Source organism: Etheostoma cragini, chromosome 19 (assembly GCF_013103735.1).
Source record: "Etheostoma cragini isolate CJK2018 chromosome 19, CSU_Ecrag_1.0, whole genome shotgun sequence".
Classification (NCBI taxonomy): Eukaryota; Metazoa; Chordata; class Actinopteri; order Perciformes; family Percidae; genus Etheostoma; species Etheostoma cragini.
The window spans coordinates 17,623,581-17,645,026 of NC_048425.1; the positions used below are offsets into that span (position 1 = coordinate 17,623,581).

At 42.8% G+C, this 21,446-nt stretch overlaps 3 protein-coding genes across 4 annotated transcripts in view; 2 read left to right on the forward strand and 1 right to left on the reverse strand.

Annotated features, from left to right (window-relative positions):
- Positions 1–605, reverse strand: part of si:dkey-219e21.4 (E3 ubiquitin-protein ligase TRIM62) — a 4,568-nt gene extending 3,963 nt beyond the window's left edge. The window contains exon 1 of one of the 2 annotated variants that reach the window (XM_034856564.1): positions 518–605. The gene's annotated coding sequence lies outside the window, so the exon portion shown is untranslated. The remainder of the gene's footprint in view (positions 1–517) is intronic. The other variant, XM_034856565.1, reaches the window with a different exon arrangement.
- zcchc4 (zinc finger, CCHC domain containing 4) overlaps positions 1–5,275 on the forward strand; it is a 14,055-nt gene extending 8,780 nt beyond the window's left edge. The window contains exons 6-13 of the mRNA XM_034856563.1: positions 777–849; positions 926–1,076; positions 1,521–1,621; positions 2,239–2,360; positions 2,917–2,992; positions 3,079–3,130; positions 4,707–4,848; positions 4,943–5,275. Of these exons, the coding sequence (XP_034712454.1) occupies positions 777–849; positions 926–1,076; positions 1,521–1,621; positions 2,239–2,360; positions 2,917–2,992; positions 3,079–3,130; positions 4,707–4,848; positions 4,943–5,066 (841 nt within the window). The 3' untranslated portion in view covers positions 5,067–5,275. The remainder of the gene's footprint in view (positions 1–776; positions 850–925; positions 1,077–1,520; positions 1,622–2,238; positions 2,361–2,916; positions 2,993–3,078; positions 3,131–4,706; positions 4,849–4,942) is intronic.
- Positions 5,276–7,573: 2,298 nt separating this feature from the next.
- The window catches only part of ablim2 (actin binding LIM protein family, member 2), an 87,353-nt gene continuing 73,480 nt past the window's right edge, over positions 7,574–21,446 (forward strand). The window contains exon 1 of the mRNA XM_034856272.1: positions 7,574–7,877. Coding sequence (XP_034712163.1) covers positions 7,865–7,877 — 13 coding nt within the window. The 5' untranslated portion in view covers positions 7,574–7,864. The remainder of the gene's footprint in view (positions 7,878–21,446) is intronic.

A 21,446-nucleotide genomic window follows, 5' to 3' on the forward strand; every position in this document is an offset into this window, starting at 1 on the left:
TAGGGACCACTAAGGTCTATATAAAAGAGACTTCAGATACAGTATTAGGGACCACTAAGGCCTATATAAAAGCATCCAAAAAGCACCGTATCATGGGACCTTTTAAACCTCAGACTCCTATCTGTCCAAAGTCGTGTCTCTGTCTGTTTGCAGCGTTAACCAGTTCTTCGGGTTTATTGGAAAATCTGTGACAACATGTCTGCTCTGAGTCCAAGCCAAGCTTTTCGCATTTTGCCAAACCCCTGCCAGCGACCCAGATTCCAACAAATCCACTGAAAAACAAAGTCATTCTCACCGCTTTCTGTATGTTTAGCATTCAAATTTGGGAATTCTTGCTTATCCATCTGCAAAATACCAAGTATTTTTTTTTCCAGTCAGCCAGTTCCCTGCTTACTGGGACTCGACCGTATTATCTCTACATGCTGTGACGGCAATATAATCAAAATACATATTCAAATGCAATCTTAATTGTATTCTCTTAGCATTATTTTAATGTTTTCTTAGCCTTTTTTCGTACCTGAGATGTGTTTGCGCTGTGCCTCTGCTCTTTGATTCTGGGAAGAATGTGCAGAGTGAAGCGCACGGAGGGTGTGTTCAGGTACAAGCTTCAGCCTGCACCACACGCTGCCCGCTGGATCCTCTGCGTGTACGGGCCGTAGAGGAGTTCCAACTTGCTCTGGATCAGCCTGCTGCTACTAGACGCAGGGAACTAAAGACTAACCATTTAAAAGTTGTCTGAATGTTGATTAACACATAATGTGTTCCTAATGTTGCAGATACGCCCAGTTCTACAGCCAGGATGAATTCTGTCACTACAACATGTTCAACCATCACTTTTTTGACGGCGAGGTAAGAGTCCAACACGTGCGTTTTATATCTTTTTTTAAATTGCAGTCAAGTATAACAAAGCTGCGTGTGTTGTCAGGCTTCCAGCGCGGTGCTGCGGGCCTTCCTCCGAGAGGCCTCTGGCCAGAAGGTGGCGATGGTGGCGGACCCTCCGTTCGGCGGCCTGGTGAAGCCTCTGGCCAACACCTTCTCCCTGATTTCACAGAGCTGGAGGAAGCTGCAGACTTCTGGTCAGTGGCAAAGTGGACAGTAGCATTCATCAGGAACAATCCCAGAAGTGGAATATACATATAGACATGGTCTCCACCAACACCAGAGACATAGCTGTCTCTTTAGCTGCTAAATGCTGCACCAGGTTCACAGTCAGTCTCTTAACTGTGTGTGTCTGCTCCTGGAAACCATGGTGATGACATCAGTGAACATAAACTGGCCCTAAAACCAAAACAATGAACTGAGAGAGGCTAAAAATCCTTTGTAGAGATGAGGCATGCAACAGTCGGTTCATAACTACAAGAGACCTGGTGTTAACATTACACACACTCTTATATGGCCAATGGAGCGAGTGATTATTAATTAGTGCAGCTTCAACCGCTTAGAACAACTTACATAAACATATTTGAATGATTCTGCTACTTTTATTCTTCTATTTTAAAGAAGTGGTGTTTTGTGTGCAGACAGCAGTAACACTGAACTGCCCATGATATGGATCTTCCCATATTTCTTGGAGCCTCGCATCCTGGAGTGTTTCCCCTCATTCACGATGCTGGACTACCAGGTATACTGACACTGCACACGCACAATTAGCGGACACATGTTTATGATAAACAGTCTGATTTTCATTCTAAAACCTGATGCACAGACTAGGAGACAGTTTCAGGAGACAATATGTTGAATGGACCTTTTTCCACATCTGACCGTCTGTCCGTCACCGTGTTACCAATGACATTATTAAAGGCAATGTAATAATTACAGGGTAATCATCATTAATGTTATTATCGTTGGAAATTTCAAGGCTCTTAAGATTAAATTTAGCAGGATCTGTTAAGAAAGCAAAATGCTATGAACTAGCATCATGTAGCATCTGCCTCTAGAAGAAGCCTGTCCTGCTACTAAGGAATAAAACTAATAATCTGTGGAAAAGAACATGCATTTTATGTTATGGTGCCGTGGATTAGCTCAGTGATCCTAGGTTTCATGATTCCCTGAGTTTTAACATGGCTGAGGCTGTCTACAGGTGTTAGGTGTACCTGGTTAGGCGCTGCATCACATGCTCTAGCGGGGAGTTTCTCTTCTCAGACTAGAACGGCAGGCTATGCTTCTTTGAAGGATACACTATCCCCGGGCTACGTCTTTTCCTCGTGGACTCAAACTAAATCCTGTGTTTGGTTCCAGGTGGACTACGACAACCATCCTCTGTATAAACACGGTCAGACAGGCAGGAAGCAGTCTCCTGTCCGCCTCTTCACCAACATCCCACCCAAAGACGTCGTCCTGCCCAAAGACGAGGGCTACAGGTAGCAACCCACTCACTGGCTCAGCTCTAATGGGATCTCATCCCACGTGGATCGGTATCGAGTATGGGGGGACCCATACTGGTTTTACAAGGCTCATACCGATTATTAGTAGTTAATGATTTTATGAACATTATGGTCGTCTTTTTCTGAGCCCTTTGAAATTTGTGTGGGTTTTTCCCCAAATATTTAAAGGATATATATATATATATATATATAATATTTTTTTTACATTTCTCACTTTTTTTACATTTTTGTCACTGTAATTTGTATTTTTTCCCCTTTTAATTACACTTTTAAATTTTTTTTTAGTTCTTTTACCAATTGTTTTTCTTCTCCAAATGCTATAAAATTGACAAAAAGTAGTGAACTGATTTATTTAACTTGTGAGTTGTGTTGTTGGGATCCATCCACGTTACTTTTTGGGATCATTTGTTGCTAGTTGTTGAAACCCAAATTTCGGCTATAGAAACGTTTCGGAGAGGGGTCAAATGTGACCTGAAGACAACATGAGGGTTAAAAGGTCATGTGTCTTCTCTTCTTGTCTTCCCCCTGTTAGATTTTGCTCCATATGCCAGAGGTTCGTCTTTTTCCTCAACAAGCACTGTGCCAAATGCAACGTCTGCCCATCCAAGGTAGAGAACCACAACTACGCATGTTATATTAACTCTAATAAAAATAAAGTCACTTGTTTACTTCTGCTTTGTGTCTGTGTCTCCAGGACGGCCGAGAATGGAAGCACTGCTCAACTTGTGGGAAGTGTGTGAAACCATGTACGTAAAGTATAATCCCCTCGAATACATATAGAAGCTTCACGTTAAGGGTCGACCAATATACAGGTTATTAGTAGTTAATGAAACCCATAACTATTGTAGAGTATTTTCAGGATAATACTTGCCTTTTGTGTTTGTACTAGAACATGTTTACATGCTTTAATGTTATAAAAGAAAGACTTTTAAACCAAATACTACACAACCTGACATGTCCCAGGAGTAAAGTGACCGGAATTTGGGGAGAAATGACCAGCATTCGCTGAGATTACAGCAATGTTGCGTGAACATGTAGCTACTTAATAGTTAGCAGTATGCTAACGTTTGACTGTAATGGAAGGAAGCGGCACTTTCTACTGTCAACAATCACAGATAGAGGCTTCTGAACCAATATTACTAAAGGAAAATGTTTTCAGAAGTAATGCGACCCAGAATTGGGGAGAGTTTTACAACACTGGCAGCCAAGGTGACTTATTGTACTGCCGTTAGCATGTAGCTACATGGAACAATGTTAACACTGCCGTTACCATGTAGCTACATAGAACAACATTAACACTGCTGTTAGCATGTAGCTACTCGGAACAATGGTAACACTGCCGTTGGCATGTAGCTACATGGAACAATGGTAACACTGCCGTTAGCATGTAGTTACATGGAACAATGGTAAAACAGCCGTTAGCATGTAGCTACATGGAACAATGGTAACACCGCCGTTAGCATGTAGCTACATGAAACAATATTAACACTGTTAGTATGTGGCTACATGGAACAATGGTAACTCCGCCGTTAACATGTAGCTACATGGGACAACGTTCACACTGTTGTTAGTATGTTGCTACATGAGACAATGTTAACACTGCTGTTAGCATGTAGCTACATGAAACAACACTGCCGTTAGCATGTAGCTACATGGAACAACGTTAACACTGCCGTTAGCATGTAGCTACATGGAACAATGGTAACACTGCCATAGCATGTAGCTACATGGAAAAATGTTAACACTGTCGTTAGTATGTTGTTACTGGGACAATGTTCACACTGCAGTGGCTTAAAAACTAAACCCCTCTAGTCCTGCCTACCTGGAGCAGATGACCAATCTTAGAAGGCCGGCCTAGAGTTGTGTAAGACTAATGCTGCGTTCCAGACAAGGTTTTTAGCTCGTAAGTTACGACTTCAAGTCACGACTTGGTAGCGTTCCAGGCTAATTCACCACAAACCCTTCTAGCTAGCGTTGGACCGGAGCGTTCACAGTTGGAAATCTGAATAACATTTCCTCGTTATTTCAAAATTGGACATTCTAACATTGTACATATGTGATAAAACGCGGAAAAATCATATGTCACCTTTTCTGCACAGTTGGAAAAATAGCTTTCTGAATGCTAACAATTTGTTTCCAGGTGTTGCAGTAGTGGAGCCAAAGTAGTGCACTTTTTAATTAACTTAATTGGTTATCGGTAAATGAAAATACAGATAATCTGCAAACTACCAAAATAAGGCCTGATAAATGGCCAGGTTGATAATGGTTGGTACTTAACTACTTTGCCCTTGAGCCTTATTTATGAAACTGTTTCCCTCTAAGCGTGGATGCACTGCCAGGCGTGCGGCCGCTGCACCCTCCCCGCCCACCCCTGTGGCCAGGGCGAGGACGGGTGCTTCAACTGTGGCAGCCGGGAGCACAAACGCAACGCCTGCCCTCTCAAGGACTCGCACAGGATCAGCAGGTGAGCGTGCGCCTTTAAACGCCATCACTACGCCGATAACCTCCAATGTTGCTATGTCTTAACTCGTTCTTCTGTCTGCGTGTTGCCCCTCCAGACTTCGCTCCAAAGCCAAGAGTGGAGGCAAAAATGCATCCCGTCGTCCCCTGGTGAAGCGTAAAGCCAAGAGGAAGTCCGGAGCAGCTCGCAGAGCAAAGAAGATGGCCGCTCTGTCCGAGTGACCTTAGCGTCGATGCAGTATCAGTCAGCTGGGCAATGACACGCAATCCCTACCTTTATTTAAACTCCAAGGACTGTTTCAGCAGTTGTTCTAGTAGAATAAAAGTAACAAAAGAGAGTTTGCCTTGTATTTCCATGAACATGCATAGACACCAAAAAATAGTATTCTGTATATAGCAACATTTTTAATGAATACATTGAAATGGCAGTTCCACCTTTTAATTTGTAATATGCGTTGTTCAGATGAAGGCTACTCACCAATTCAATCTGCATTGATTGATCTTTGGTCAGCAGAACTAGGGGGACACTCCTTAAACCTGCATCCTATCTGATCTCCAGCAGGGGGACACTCCTTAAACCTGCATCCTATCTGATCTCCAGCAGGGGGACACTCCTTAAACCTGCATCCTATCTGATCTCCAGCAGGGGGACACTCCTTAAACCTGCTTTCTGTCTGAATTCCAGCAGGGGGATACTCCTTAAACCTGCAATATATCTGATCTCCAGCAGGGGGGGGGACTCCTTAAACCTGCTTTCTGTCTGAATTCCTGCAAGGGGAGACTCCTTAAACCTGCTTTCTGTCTGAATTCCTGCAAGGGGAGACTCCTTAAACCTGCTTTCTGTCTGAATTCCTGCTGGGGGAGACACATGCTGTTGCAAAAGGAGGTCAGTTTCTGTAGAAGTCTGTGAGAACTTGATTTATTACCTCAAACATTTTCATGAGTTTATGGTCTCAATCGCTAGTTTGAAGTCTTCTGTAACACAGAATGATGTTCATTTTTTGAATTATGTTCCTAACGGCCAACTCAGCGACTCATAGCAGATCTCCACAAACCAACGGGTGACGTCACACATGCTCTGTCCAATAATATCCAGTCTATGGTTTGGTAGTTGTGTGTGAGCAAGCTCTCTGCTGGTTGGTTATCACCTGCCAATAAACGAAAGAAAACAACTCAAAGCCTCGTTTTGCGACGTTCCTTGTCTTAATTATGAAAGAAATAGCATAATGCTTATTTTAATTTAAGTTGCAATATGGTTCTTCTGTTTAACAATCGGAAACTTTTCCTTACATTCGCAGAAGCAGGTTTTAGAAGAAAGAAAATACACACCCTAAAAATAAAAAATACCCACAACTTAAATCCGAGATCTTCCACAGAGGGTTTTCTGCCCCTAGGGGTCCTCAGAGTCACCGCTGAGGCCCCGCCAAATTATTGAATTTGAAAGTGTAAAATAATAAATACGTTAAAATGAATACGATGAATTATGAGCAGAGACAAATCAGCCTAATTGTGTAATAAAATTAAAAAAAAAAAACATTCAACTTTACACAACATTGATGATAGGCTTTACTTATAATCAAGGTAAGGTTACCATGGTAACCATTCACAGGTACATTTCAGCTTAGAGTCTCAAACTTATTCAAACACACACACACACACACACACACACACACACAGTGTCTGTGGTTGCTGCCACTCGCATTCCAATGCAATGTGTTAACTCTGTGCAGGCTTGTAGTCTGGGCCTTTTCTTTCTTAATACTACAGTTCCCAGGTGTCCACGCCGGCCGCGCAGTGGCGCTGTCAGCCCGAGGATGAAGAAAGCAGCTGGCCCAACACAAGGCAGGAAGCGTTACATTCATTCCTTCAAAGTAAAAGTCTGTCAGCATAATGTCTAATGCAGTTCCCATGAATCAGGCCTTAGATTAAAATCATCCACATGGGGAGATTTCACATATGTCCTTGTGTTTAGGCGACCGCCTGCTTTGCCAGTCCCCCCCCCCCATGTTATAATTTTGTACGTACACCTATAGCCTGCATAGGCTAAATCCAAAAAATACTGTAATAAAAAAAACGCACTACACCTTCAACCCTTGTTGTCCTCCCGGGTCAAAAAACTTTAGTCTCCTTTTCAGACTTTAAGTTTTCACAACTATTTTTACACTACGTTTTGGAATTCATGATTAATAGCCCTCATTTATATAGAATTATATCTAATATTTGAGTTTAGAAAAGCAGTAATTATGACTTATTTTGACTAATAGAGGAACGTACAGATGAGTTTCATCAGGAATGAGGAATGACGGCCCTTTGCTGTGTGACACCCCCCCCACACCCTTCTTTCTCCCCCTTTCATGTGTATCCACTGACTACAATAAAGGGAAAAGCCCCAAAAAATAGTCTTTAAAAAAAAAGGATTGAAAGTGATCAACTGTATCGGCAAAAAAAAGGAATCCAATCCATTTTTTTGTGGTAATTTGATTTAAAAAGAAACCCATATTTCAGATTTTTATTAAAGGGGTCAAACTTGACCCGAGGTCACCACAAAGGTTAAGTATGCTATTGTATTGTTATTATGTTAATTATGCTATTACTTAAACAATAGATAGGTTGCACAACTGCCTAAAATGTCCTGTAAGAACCCTGGGACTTCAGAATAGCTCTATCTTGTAGAAAGACTTTTATTTTGACACGTCACACCGGATACCCTATTCACTCTTGACTGTAGCTTGACTCTAGTCGCGTTTCTCCAGTGCGCGCCCACACCCACCCACCGTGCACTGTCACCGTGCGCCGCAGTGTCTGCGGGACTTTGTCTTCACAGTGCGGCGGTGTCGGGACATCTCTGCGGCATCGGCAGCCAGGGCACCCGGGCAAGCTCTCCGCAACACCCCGGTGGAGACGCGTCTCTTCCTCCATCCTGCTGGCTGGCACGGAGCCGTGTGCGCATCCTCCATGTCCTGTCCTCTCAGTGGGGACAGTGTGCATCATCTGACTGGAGGAGACATCTGGCTGGCACCATGAGCAGCACTGGTAAGACCTTTTGTTGTTGTGGATTGCATTGGCTCAATTCTTGTTCATAATAGCCTAATGACATAATATAATATAATTAATATTCCCAGGGCTTACAACGTAGCCTATGCTTTCTCTTTCCTTATTGACACAATGTGCAACCTGTTTATATCTAATAACACACACTAATATCCCTCAGTGTAAGATGTGTATCTAGGCCTACTGTGCATTCAAAACGTGCACCTATTGATAATTAATAACCTATATATATGTCGTGTTATGCAGTATCTGCCAAATATGTGCCAGTACAGTGAGACAGAATGTGGATTATAGAAGCACCCAGAGTGGGTCTGCTGGCTCTGGGGGCTGCTGTCCCACCTGGCTTTGTGCCTAAGGGGGGGGGTCAAGTCCTGCAGTAACAGTACTGCACTGTTTGGTCTACATGCAAACACTCACATGATCTTTGGTGTAAGGTGTATTAAAGGTGCAGTATGTCATATTTACTGTATTGACTTCAAAAATAACCACAACATGTCATCCGATATTATGGAAAGTTGAAACACTATCTTTTTTGACAACATTGCCAATGCCAGTATTGTCTCATTTTGAAATTTCATCATCATATTTGAATATGAAATATGTAATGTCTATTAGGGTTTGGGCCTGTGTGATGGGATCAGCTAACTAGCTAGCTACGGTATGCTACATTCACGAGAGCATGGGATGTTGATGATGATTTTCCACTAATATTCTTGTTTACATGTAGCATGTAAAAATGCGATGCCTGTGGTTCTTCAGAGATATGTTAATGTCAAAGAATGCCTTTAAAAACCTGTATAATATTGGCATATGATCCCACATAACTTATCAGAAAATGCTATATTCAAGAAAAAAGGTCTTGAGTTTGACGCAAATCTAAGGGGTCCTTGACCAGATCCCTGACTTAAATTATTACTTGCAACCTCTTGTGACTTTGACATATGGCTTTTTTTTTGCAGGCCTTAAAATAATGCAGCAAAGATTGACGCTTGTAGCATGTCACACAAACCCAATCAGGGCAAAGACCCCACTGTAGATATTAGTTTTAACACTCCAAATTATTCAGCTGTTCTGTTTCCTGCCACACCCCCAAGGCAAGATTTCACCGGCCAAAATCCGCGAGGTGATTCTCCATGTGGAACCCTACCGTAACTCTTTAAACTAACAAGCGTGAATGGGCCTCGGAGTTATTTGGGGGCAGTTAAGACGGCAGAAATCCAAACAAGGGACATTGTTTGTCTGGGACGTTTGTCTTTCTTCGTCGTGGTGACTTTTGACCTGTTGACTTTTGAAGAATGTAGCCTGGTTGTGTGAGTGGACATGAGCAGATCTCTACCTGTGTTTGGCGACAGCCGGTCTCCAAGTGTAGGGACACGTTGGTCCTGATAAGCAGGATCAGGTGTGTCTGGGTACATTTGGATAAATGGATTAGTTGTTTGGTTTATAACGTGTCCGAAAATGGGGAAAAATGTGGATCAGTGTTTCTTGAAACCCAAGATGACGTCCTCAAATGTCTCGTTTTGTCCAAAACTCAAAGTAGGGGTTGACCCAGTTCACCAAGCCCATAGGTTGGTTCCCTATGGTTCTTGTTGTTGTTTTTTCTTTTAATCTGTAACACTCAGAAATATACCTCAGCATATGATATATAGCTTAATTATCTACAATGTAGGATAAAGTATTAAACAATATTTCTATCATGTGATCATGCACAGACTGAATATGTCTCTGAGCCCATTATTGAGGAAAGCTAGGGGAGATGTTGATGATTTCAACAAGCTTTTCATTTCTTTGGCCAAAAAAATGAGAATTTAAATTAATTGATGTGCCTGTCTGTAAAACTATTGGACCTAGCATCGGTGGCGTCACCCGTTGGGATGTTGGGGCTTTTTATACCTTTTTTTGAGGTCAAGTTTTTCGATGAAAACATGGACAATGACCAAAAAAAACATTCAGGTCTCCGTTAATGTCCCCAGTGTTAGCATGGTTAGCACTGCTGAGCGTGACATCCTGATTAACCGATCCTAAAGCCACCCTGCTTTATCGTCTGTTTTTAAGTATATGGGACCACCATTTACTAAATTAACATCATGCTTTATTAAAGAAGACTTGACACTAAACTCTATGAAAATGTGGTGATAAATCAATAAGACGTAGGCTCGTTTTCACATAGACGTCTATACACTCTTCTTTTTGGAGCCAGTGGAGTCGCCCCCTGCTGGAAGTTAGAGAGAATGCAGCTTTAAGAAGCTTCAACATTAGTTTCACTTTTCAGGCCCAAAGTTGCTGCTTGATCCTGACAATCTATTGGAAGTGTCCTGCTATCCCACCAGCACACCAGATCCACTTTGAGTTCTCTGGTTTAGATTATGTCCTAAAACAAAAACCGCCTCTGTAGGATTCCTGAATAAAAGGTTACAAAGACGCTTCTCTGTTTTGAGAATAAAAACAACCGAGACGTGTATTTGCAGGCGTCTCGATGGTTGTTTAATGCAACCTTTGTTTGACATGGTTTACCTGGACAAACCACAGGAGTGGTGCAGGGCTTAAATAAACCTCCCAGAGCCGGCTCTACAAGAGCACCAAGAGAAAAATCAAGCTAGTCTTTTAATCCAGAAAAATGTAATTGCACATTTGTTTATCACTAACTGGGTTAGTGTTTAGTTAAAAGGTACGAGTTCCTAGAATATATTAACATATTGCAATAGTCGGCAATATTTTGCAAGTTATTGACCCACTCCAGGCTATGTGCTGGAAACACAGACATGAGATCCATGTCCGTTTTAAAAGATTTTGAACAAATGTATTTCCAAAAATTTAGCATTAGTCATATTCGTCTTTCTGTTACAAAATTCCATTAAAAGACAAATCCCACAATGCATTTTTGCCGCAAACAATCAGCTCAGAGTTTATAAACCACTACAGAACATTTCAAAGTTGACAAAGAGAATTACTGACATTAGACCCAGCCGTGGACCAGAGACTCCTGGTCTAGTTCTAGCTACTGAGCACCCACAATCACATACATGTATGATTATCTTTTAGCAGTTGTGACACTGTTGCAGTAATGCTGATTGCCTCAGGCTCTGTGCTGGTAAATAGTTGTGTCACCGCAGTGTGCACTGGTTTTACACTGAAAGGCGTGTGCCTCCAGGCTGTGTGGGGTTCTCAAGGTGTTCTCCGTCAGGAATGATGATCGTTGGGTTTACACACGTGGAGCTCGGGCTTGATGAAGTGTTTGTAGAGAAGAGAAGCGAGGGAAAAAAAAGGGAAAATACTGCAGGAAAATCTTCATATCTGGAGATCATACATTAGAATGCATGTGTGTGTGTGTGTGTGTGTGTGTGTGTGCGTTTCAAGTGCAGACTGTCTCTCAATCAAAACAATGGAAAATCAATGGATGCAAACCTATAACATAACATGTGAACCCAAGTGCAAGACACAAAGAGGCAGCAAAATAACACCGCTGGATAAAAGGACACCCCCGTGCGATTAGTAACGATTGTCTCCGACCAATCAGGAGTCTGCAGGTTTTCATGTCATATTTTAGTGTCTCGGCGGGACTAAATAAAGTAGCAGGTACTAGGGACTTTTTATCATAATGCAAAACCAAAAAAGGCAAGTTCAGGAGTTAACATGTAATGGAAAAACTCATAAGCTACCCATAAGCTGAGCATTCTGCAAAATAAATCAGTTAGACAGTATCATACTGCATACCATTGATACTACTACTACTGATACTGCATTTGTCTGTGGCCCAGGCCCTAGTAAGAATAACTGAATAGAATATAAATACAGGTCAGCCATTGTCGGTTTTATTTTTTCCAGCTATGCTTTGTGACATGTCAAAATGTCTGAGTGAATTACTTTTTTAGTTAGTTAGTTTGTTGTTTAACCCTCATGTTATCCTTGGGTCAAATTTGACCCATTTTCAATACATTTTTTTTTTTCCATAAAAAATGACAAATGGGCCGTCGAAATAAGCGCTGGAAGTAAAACGTTAAAACTATCAAAAAGCTTCTGAAAAAAGCACCCACAACGTTGAAAAAAGTGACAAAAAATGTCGGAAAAAGCAAAAGTGATGTCGAAAAAAAAAGTGGTACAAGAAAGAAGAACAGATGTCCAGACCAAGGCTGTAGACAGGCTGACACCACAGCGCTTCATACTGGGGGAAATACTGGCTGACAACACACACACACACACACACACACACACACACAGTAGTAATTAAGCTTGCAATGTGGTGTTGGCCTGTGACATTTTCCTGCAGCCTGCTGTTTAAACGGCCTTTAATGAAGGAGGAATGGCTGCTTGTTTATTCGAACAGAATACTTTGGTCACAGTTTTCATAGCTAATATTTCTAGCTTGAATCTACTGTATGCTTAAGTTGACTAAAAAGAGGAATAAAATACATTTTTTGGAAATTGATCTTAATGCCTTAATTAAAAAAAATAGGAAAATCCAACCTTTTAAGGACACCAATTTTCTTTGTGAATGAAAAATGTATTGCAAATAAATAAATGTTCTTCCTTAAAATACAGGGGATACGTATACATACACCTATGTTAAATTCCCAAAGAGGCAGACACATTTTTATTTTTTATTTACAGACTGACAGGACATTTATACAAAGACAAAATAGGACAAGTCATAAAAGTGAAATGTGCCAAAGTTGAAAGCTTTAGGGCTTAACTTTTTATATTAATGAACGTCTGTTACGTCTAAGTCATCGCAAAATCATTTGCTACAAAGCTAATTAAGACTATCAGCTGCACACAACTCTCTCTGGATTTCTCAGTATGGAGATGTTCTGAAGATTGTGGCGTCCGGTGAGTTCTTAACACACACCTTTGGTGCAAGGATAACTTGATTTGGGCATGTGACGCGTTTAAGATATAGGACAGTTGAAGATTTTGAAAGGGGAGAGGTGATATGACCCCAAGGTCATATCATTTAATTTATATTAGTTTCATTTAGATTAAAGGATTCACTGAGCCATGGGGCTCTGCATGAAACCATCTACAGTAGTTATGTTTCTCCATTTATTTCTTTAGGTTTTCCCTAAAACTATGCACAGACACACAGAAACAGTTAGTTCACTGAGCCTCTGATGTGACACTTATAAATAACTAACAACGCCCATTTACAATTAGATCAAATGGAGTCTATTCTCACCCCCGTGCAGCGCAAAATGACTAAAATATGAGGACTCAAAGTTCGTGTTTGATCTAACACATACTAAAGCTCCTCGTAGTCTTTTACTGGAGATTTGGAATTATGCACTCTCAGCTACAATATGACAAAATGAAATCATATCCAACTATCCATCCACCTACCAGTATCCAGATCCGAGTGGCCACAGACTGAGCAAAGTCACCCCAGACTCTAGTCTAGAGTTGGGCCGCTTTCCTGTTCCACTGGTCCGGTCCGGTCTGGTGTACAAGGCCAGATTGGTTTGAATTTATTCCGAATGGTTCCATTTTATTACATTCCGTTTATCGCACCCTTGTGATGAAAAGAGAGCTGAGCCAGAAGGCAAAGTTCTCGATCTACCGGGCAGTGTTTGTTCCTACCCTCACCTATTGTCATGAAGGCTGGGTCATGACCCAAAGAACCAGATCCAGGGTCCAAGCGGCCGAAATAGGTTTCCTCTGGAGGGGGGCTGGCGTCTCCCTTAGAGATAGGGTGAGAAGCTTAGTCCTCCGAGAGGGGCTCTCAGTAGAGCTCCTCACGTCCAAAGGAGCCAGTTGAGGTGGTACGGGCATCTAGTAAGGATGCCTCCTGGGGGCCTCCCTAGGGAGGAGTTCCAGGCATGTCCAGATGGGAGGAGGCCTCGGGGAAGACCCAGGACTAGGTGGAGGGATTATATCTCCAATCTGGCCTGGGAACGCCTCGGGATCCCCCAGTCGGAGCTTGTTGATGTGGCTCAGGAAAGGGAAGTTTGGGGTCCCCTGCTAGAGCTGCTGGCCCCACGACCCGATACCGGATAAGCGGATGAAGATGGATGGATTTATGCTGGTTGAACCGGCATTTGTCACTATGTCACCTGCCGGCTAATTCAAAAGTAGCTGATATTAGCAGCCTGTGCTAACAGCATCACGGCTCTAAATCCTACTTGTATTGCGAGCATCGTTGGGTAGTAGCGGAACTACTTTTATAAAGTGTTGCTGTTTTATGAAACAAATAGCTTGTCGGTAGCTTAAGTTAGCTCTTTTATTGATCACCATGCTAGCTAACGTACATATCCCAAAGCATTCGGAAGTTCAAGCACGGAGGGAACGAATGTAGCCAAGGGCCGCATGTCGGAGTCGAACCCACACCTCCCCGACTGAGGACTGAGCCTTACTATATGGTGGGTACACTCTACCAGGTGAGTTACCCAGGTGCCCCAGAGCTTTCTGCTACAGTCTGAAATATCACTGGCGCCACCGCCAATAACCACAGATACTAAACCGTCTCTGATGCAACCTCACTCACAGGTATAAGGTCCTGGCCCCACCATGGGTTCTGGGGTCTCCACTCTCTAAGTGGGACAAAATGTTCCCATGTGCCCAAGACTACTCCGGGCACATACTCCTGTGATTCTTGTCTGCCACATAGGACATAAAACCCATCCAGTGTGTTCTGGGTCTTTGTTTCTTTAGACAGAGCACCTCCACATGGAGGCGTCTGGGGGCGTCCTGCTGGATCCTTTTGGGGGATCAAATAGACAATGTGCAGTTTGACTGTATTGGGGGTTCTGGGGGGGGGGTCTGAAAACCAGTTAGTATCTGGTGTTCTAGATAGGGTTCGGCTTTTTGCGCATTGTAGAGTGGCCTTTTATTGTGGCCAGCCTAACATACACCTGTGCATTAATCCTGCTGTCTAATAACCTTCTTGATATGCCACGCCTGTGAGGTGGATGGATTATCTCGGCAATGGAGAAGTGCTCACAAACAGATGTAGACAGATTTGTGAACAACACGGTGGGTTGTGGGCCTGCGGTTTATGATGCAATGTGTCCCTATAATACCTCAGCGAGGATTTTAACGTGATGAACACATGTCTACTGGAGCTATATTTGTAGGCACGGTGAGGAGAAAACAGGACATGTTGTCCCTTTGTGTTTTCTGAAATGCATCATGGGAATGTGCGCAGCTACCACGGGAGCTAACTCTGCATGTAACACCCGGATCACATTACTGCTCCGTGGAGACAAAGATCAATGAGCTGCAGTGAATTATTCAGCAATTCACTTTCTCGTGTGTGTGTGTGTGTGTGTGTGTGTACGCTGCTGTATTAGTTGAAGTAAACACATTTTTCCTCTGACACCCCCCCTCACACACACCCTCTTTCTGTTCTGTTATTTCAGCGCCATTAAAGACAGGAAACCACTTCTTCCTCTCCTTCCCATTCTTCCTTGCTGCTTTTTTCCTTTCTCTTTTCTTTCTATCCCATGTCCCTTTTGTCTTTGCGTCTCTGAGTCGATAAGGGACTCTTTGTTTTTGGGATCTTTAGTAGAAATAGACTTGACCCCCCTTTCACCAGCAATATATTTATCTATGACCCTCCAAAATGCTTGGGAAAAAAGGGCATTACTGAAACCAGTACTAGTTCCTACTCCTCTAGTAAACTACTATTCACATCAAATAAAACAATACAACATTGAGACCATTCAGCAAAGCATGCTGGGTAATAACAACATGTGAACTGGTTGCTATGGACTCGTCACTAGGCTTCCTCCGTCATTGCATCCGTAGTTTGGGAGCGTGCATGCGACCATTCCTTCCTTCTCTAATGACAAATAATCACTGGGACTGAAAAGGATATTTGACTCATGTATGGCTGCAGCCTGGAGACCTCCCGTCTCATGCCTCGTTTGCGTTTGGTCCGTTGGTGTTATCGATGTTTTTGAACTAAATAAATCGGCCATTATGAATAATAAAAAAAAATTCAACGGATGTCACATCACAATGGAGTGATGTGACATGGAGTGATGAGTGAATCTACTTCTACCTCATTCCCTATTCTCTCCTTTTCTCCTATCGTCTCTCTCCTCGTTTCTCCTATCTCCTACTTCCTTTGCTCCTTTAGGCCTTTCCTCCTTTCCTTAGTCTCCCGGAGCCTCCTCAGGTCCCACTGAAGGACCCAATTAACCAGATTAACACACTAGGAAAGTGTTCCAAAGTGGGAATATGAATGGAGGTCACACTAGGCCGGGAATCCTCTGAATAAGACTGGAGATTAAATGTTGTGGTGATCCTGGTCCCTGGTAGTCCCTAATCCACCGCTTCTCCGTCAGTGTGTGTTGGCTGTGTGTCTATACTTATGAGGACCAACCAGGGATGACAACATGCTAGTTCAGGATAAGATTACAGTATGTTTTGTTATGTTAAGTCACTAGCTATTTTAAGAGTGTCCAGCACCCACGTTGTTTAAATTGCAAATGCTCCTGCGCCCATGGGCATGCTGGTCTTACAGGGAGGTGTGTTTAGGTGCATTCTGGGCGTATTGCTATCTTGAGGCAGCGGGAAGTGATTGCGCCATTGACCAACAAAAACCTCTAAAGTCAGTAACGCAGCATTTCATTGTTATTTTAAGATCGAATTAGTAAAATGCGCCTAGGCTCGTGCACACCTTGCCTGCTACACACACAGGGACGCACAACAGCACGCACAAGAGTAAAAATAAAGATATATCATGGTGCAAATCCTCCATCATAACAGCACAAACCCTGGCTTTTAAAACACACCTCCTATTCATGAAGACACTGAGTTGCAGGGCTGACTTTGGCTCAGTGGTAGAGCCAATCCAAAGGTTGGGGGTTTGATCCCTGGCCCTGCAGTCCCATGTCAAAGTGTCCTTGGGCAAGACACTGAACCCCCGAGTTTCCCCCGATGCTGCACATCGTAGTGTAGATGTGTGTGAGTGTGTATCTGATGAGCAGTTGGCACCTTGTGTATGAATGTGTTGGTTACACCCTCATTTATTTATCCACTCCCACTGAATAAGAAGCTGCAGCCGACAGGGTGTGTATACGTATGTGTGTGGGATCTGTCACTTAGAGATCTGTCTGTCCTTTTATCTGGAGTGTGTTCCCTAAAATTGACATGGATAAACACACACACGCACGCACACGCTGACACCACTCAACAGCAGCTTTCCACCACTGCAGAGCTTTGGACTTCTGTAATCTACTGCACTGTATTTTTCATTTCAGGGAGTGGTGCATTTGAAAAGAGCAGAACTAGTGGTATAAACCAGCGTTCTGCCTCACACACAGATCCATCCATTAATCTCGGAGATGGATAGTCCAGACCTCCACTTGGTAGAGCTCCCTCTCTTCCATCCATTCTTTTAACAGACCGAGAGTTTTCTTCTTCATAGTTCTTTTGAATGAATTTGAGATGTACTGTACATAGATTTGAAACAACAACAAAAACACTCACTCACCCAATGATTTAAGACTCTGGGTCATAGAGGAATATACAACGTGGTATGCATAAATATTCCAGTGTAAACAATGCAAAGACGGAATGCAAGGCACTTAGTATTGCACAGTGAAATTAAGGTATGAAAAGTCATTAAGGCAGCGAAACGGAGACAGCACGCCCGGTCCAAGGTGTGTATAAAAGGTAATAATCATTTGGAAATGTATTCCAGTACTGGCGTCCAAAATACTCCAAAATAAATTAATTTTCAGAGCTGCGTCGTGTATATCAGATTTTTTTTTTTTCAAGCTACTGGTTAGACAACACATCCCTGGAAACACAAGGCATTGTGAGGTCTTAAGATCCCGGAGCTATGACGTCATTAGGTGGGGGGGGGGGGGGGGGGGGGGGGGGTGACAGGCTGTGGCTGGAAACGAAAGAAGGGTGGAAAATAGCTTTAACATGACTTTAAATTTGACATCCACCGAGCCAATATTCTTATGTCATTAGTAGTTAGCTCGTTCTTGTTTCCTAACTGCGTCGCGATTTATCCGAGCTTATCTGGGAGCGTCATGAAGACGGCTAGAGTTTAGCTTTAGAAGTTAGCTTTGACTTCATATATTACCTTCTGAGAGCTCAACAACGTGACAATCTGCAAGAAACGGGTTGCTTTTAAATCGCTATTATAGTAGTGACCGCACCATTTGGCATAGCTAGTTAGCCTCGTGGCTAACGCTATTGTTACTTAGTTCATGAAAAGTTGTTTTGGCTGTGCTGTCTAACAGGAAGTCGTTGTGCTAACCGAGCACCGTTAGCATTTACAACTGAGCTGCTTCACTACACTTGTTAGATAATGTTTCATTACAGAGTTCTCTGTTATTTTGGGTTTGTCGCTGTGTGTGGTAGAAAACATCGTAAACAAAGCGGCGTGCAGGGAATGCAACGCGCCACGACACGGGTCCCCTTCAAGACCAGGCTGATGTTGGAAGTCCCTCTAGTGGACAGAACGTGTACCAATTCCAACAACTACATGTTGATAGTGGCTTTGATGATGCATAAGCCTGAGTTGTGCCCCACCAGGTGATGATGAAGCCTATCCACGTACGTGTATTGAATCTGAAAAACATTTCAATATAATCGTTATTTTCTAGTTTTTCCATAGAAAACATACTATTGGTTAGTTGTTCATACTGCATGATATCCATCGTTTCAAAGGTGGTTGGGACTGAATGGGCCATAGTAATGTTTAATACCTTCATAGTGGCAAAATAGTGTATTCTACCTGTGAATATAACCTGAATGGCTTGCCGTACACTAGAGGTACAGTAATAAAAGGGACGTATTAACCTTTTTGGGTTAAGTAGCATTTTGTTCCCTTTAAAGACTCCTTTTAGAGGTCTAAAGCTAAGCTACTTTGTACTCATTGTTTGGCTCTCGCACTCACACACGCTCACACACACACACACACACACACACACCGTACCACCGATAGCCGAAAGTTCTCCTTTGAACTTAGCTTTGGGATTGGGTATTGTGCATTGCAGAGGCACACACACACATGCCCACACACCCTAGCAAAGATAACAAGGCCCACATTCCCAGCCTTTTGGATCCCTCTGTGGGCTCTTGGGGCTCCCATGTCCATCCCTTAGCCCTTACCCCCCCCCCAGATATTCCCAGCAGTCATCTGAGCCTTTGAAGTGAAGCTCTTTAAGATAGTCTTGTTCACTTTAGTGCTCCTGGAGTGTCATGCATTAACCTACCCAGTTAGGACCTAGTAGGGTTTCCTGTTAGAGTCAGAACCCTGCCGGGTTTAAAGGGTAACTTGTGTATTTTTTCCAATGTTTCTTTCCCTAAGTGACTGATGGGAACGACGATCTTTGACGGTGGTCTAGTATAAGGCAATACAGCTGCAATGTAACATCAATGGGTAAATGTTCACCGTCCATTTCCGTTTTTTTGTTACTGACGGGTTCAGGTTGTTTTTCCAGGGCCATACTACGGTGGCTGAGACGGTTCAACAGGAATGCAAACGCCACACAACACAAATAGACAACACAACCGCAAAAACGGAAATGAGTTTCTGATACCGGTGCTAAATCAGGCTGCACGTTTTCGTTCTATTCGGTCTCGTTTTTTTCACACCCACCAGCGAATGGAATGGACCAAGACTAAGATAAGCTAATATAGTTTAACGCTGGCTGGTCCATCCCAGTAGTGGTCCAAACAAACCAGGAGGTCAGAAGGTCCTGAGGACGTTCCTATGTCTTAATTTGCTTGCATGCTTGCTGTTGAAGAGCATTTGTAGTGATAGTGTCGCTGAAATGGCCCATCTGGGTCTCCATATCGATTTATCTGATCACCGGTAGGTTATCACGGGTTAGCGGGACATCGGTCATGTCAAGGAATATTGACATGATGAGACAAAGCCAGATTGTCATCATGGCATTGTCGTGTCTCAAGCTCTTGATGTCGTCTTTTGTTATATTCAGTCTCTTCTTATTGTATTGTGTTACGTCTTGTCTGGTTTCAGGTCTTCCCACCTGTCTCCGCCCTGATGCGTTCCACATGTGCCTGCTTGTCCCCTTTCCCAGTGTAAATTCACTCACCTTATGTCCTCTCTGTCCCAGTGTTAGTTCAGACCTTTTGCTATGCTCCTGATGTTGAACTCTGCCGAGAGATTTTCGCTTGAACTTCAAATTACAAACAGCTTGATCTTTACTTTGCGTGGGAGTCGAGCATTTGGGAGTCCATGTCCTCAGGGTGTGAAAACAAGGCAGTCGGCAGGAAATAGCAGCTGATTCATAGTCATTACTAGTGTTTCCATTCAAATTCAATTGTCGAGCAAATTTTAAGCAAACTTTTAAAATGTCCCAAAAATGCGAATTAGGCACGTTTCCATTTTTGGGGATTTGGAGCGAATAGACGCCACAGCGTAGTTTGGTCAGGAGTCTGAGAAGAATAAGTGTCTTGGTCTAACCATCTAGAAGAGAAGCATGGAGAAAGGTCTTCAAGGTATTGTTTTAATATTTCTTCCAAGTCAGCTACTTTCAGCCATGTTTGATGCTGTCCAGATATGAAGACACGTTATGGGATTACCGTCGGTCAACAGCTGATCAGTCCTATGAGTTCAATGTTCAGAACTTTTTTTGGCAAAGGCGTTTCCAAACCCATTAAGCATTGACTCTTTTACCATAAAACCACCTAAAGCCAACAAAAAACCTGTTTCGCACAATTGATTAAAAATTAAAAAATGCACCAACAATCTTTCTAGGGGTGGGAATCTCTCGGCACCCCACAATTTGATTCTAAACCGATCATCGATGCAACAATTATTTTGATGTACATTTCCGTGTGTGATTTAAAAGAAATATACATATACATCTGAGTTTGTTAGATTATGGCATATGCAGTCACAGAGAAGTTTTAATGCAATATTTTGTCTACTAAGGTATTTATTATATCATTATAGTCATGTTTAAGCCTCAAACATGCTGAGTCACCGTCTCTCTCGGTGATCTTCCATGTCAGAGGCTGAGTCATGGTTAAAGGTGGAGAACAGGAAGCATGGGGTGGTCCCATGTAATGTGATGAAATAGATCAACAGCCTTTATGTATTTTGCCTAATTATTAGATGACACATGATCATTAGATATATATTTGAATTGTTCTAGAGTAAATCACGATGCATCTTAGAATTGTAGTTTTTCCAGCCCTAAATCTTGCATCGAATCCTATTACATAAGCCCAAAATGGCCATTTTTATAATCATATTTGGCATTTTGATCCTCGTAAATGTCATCATGCTGCTGTAAATTGCGTTGTGGCTTCATGATCTGGGTCCCGCTTTTGTATTTGTTGTGGATGCCACTTGCCAGCTCTGGTGCTGGAAGATTTGCAATGCAGATCCTTACACACACACACACACACACACACACACACACACACAAACGGTGCCTGCTGCTAAGTCACATGGAAATGTCCACCATGCACGGTGTTCCCCTGAAGCTTCCTCCCATTTACTGGGACCATCCTTTGGTTTATGTTCCAGTGAGGATCCGTCACGGCTTCAGACAGCAGGGATAGAAAGAAGAGTGTAATTGAGGATATGTGAGAAAGGAGGGGGGGTGGGGGGGGGGGGGG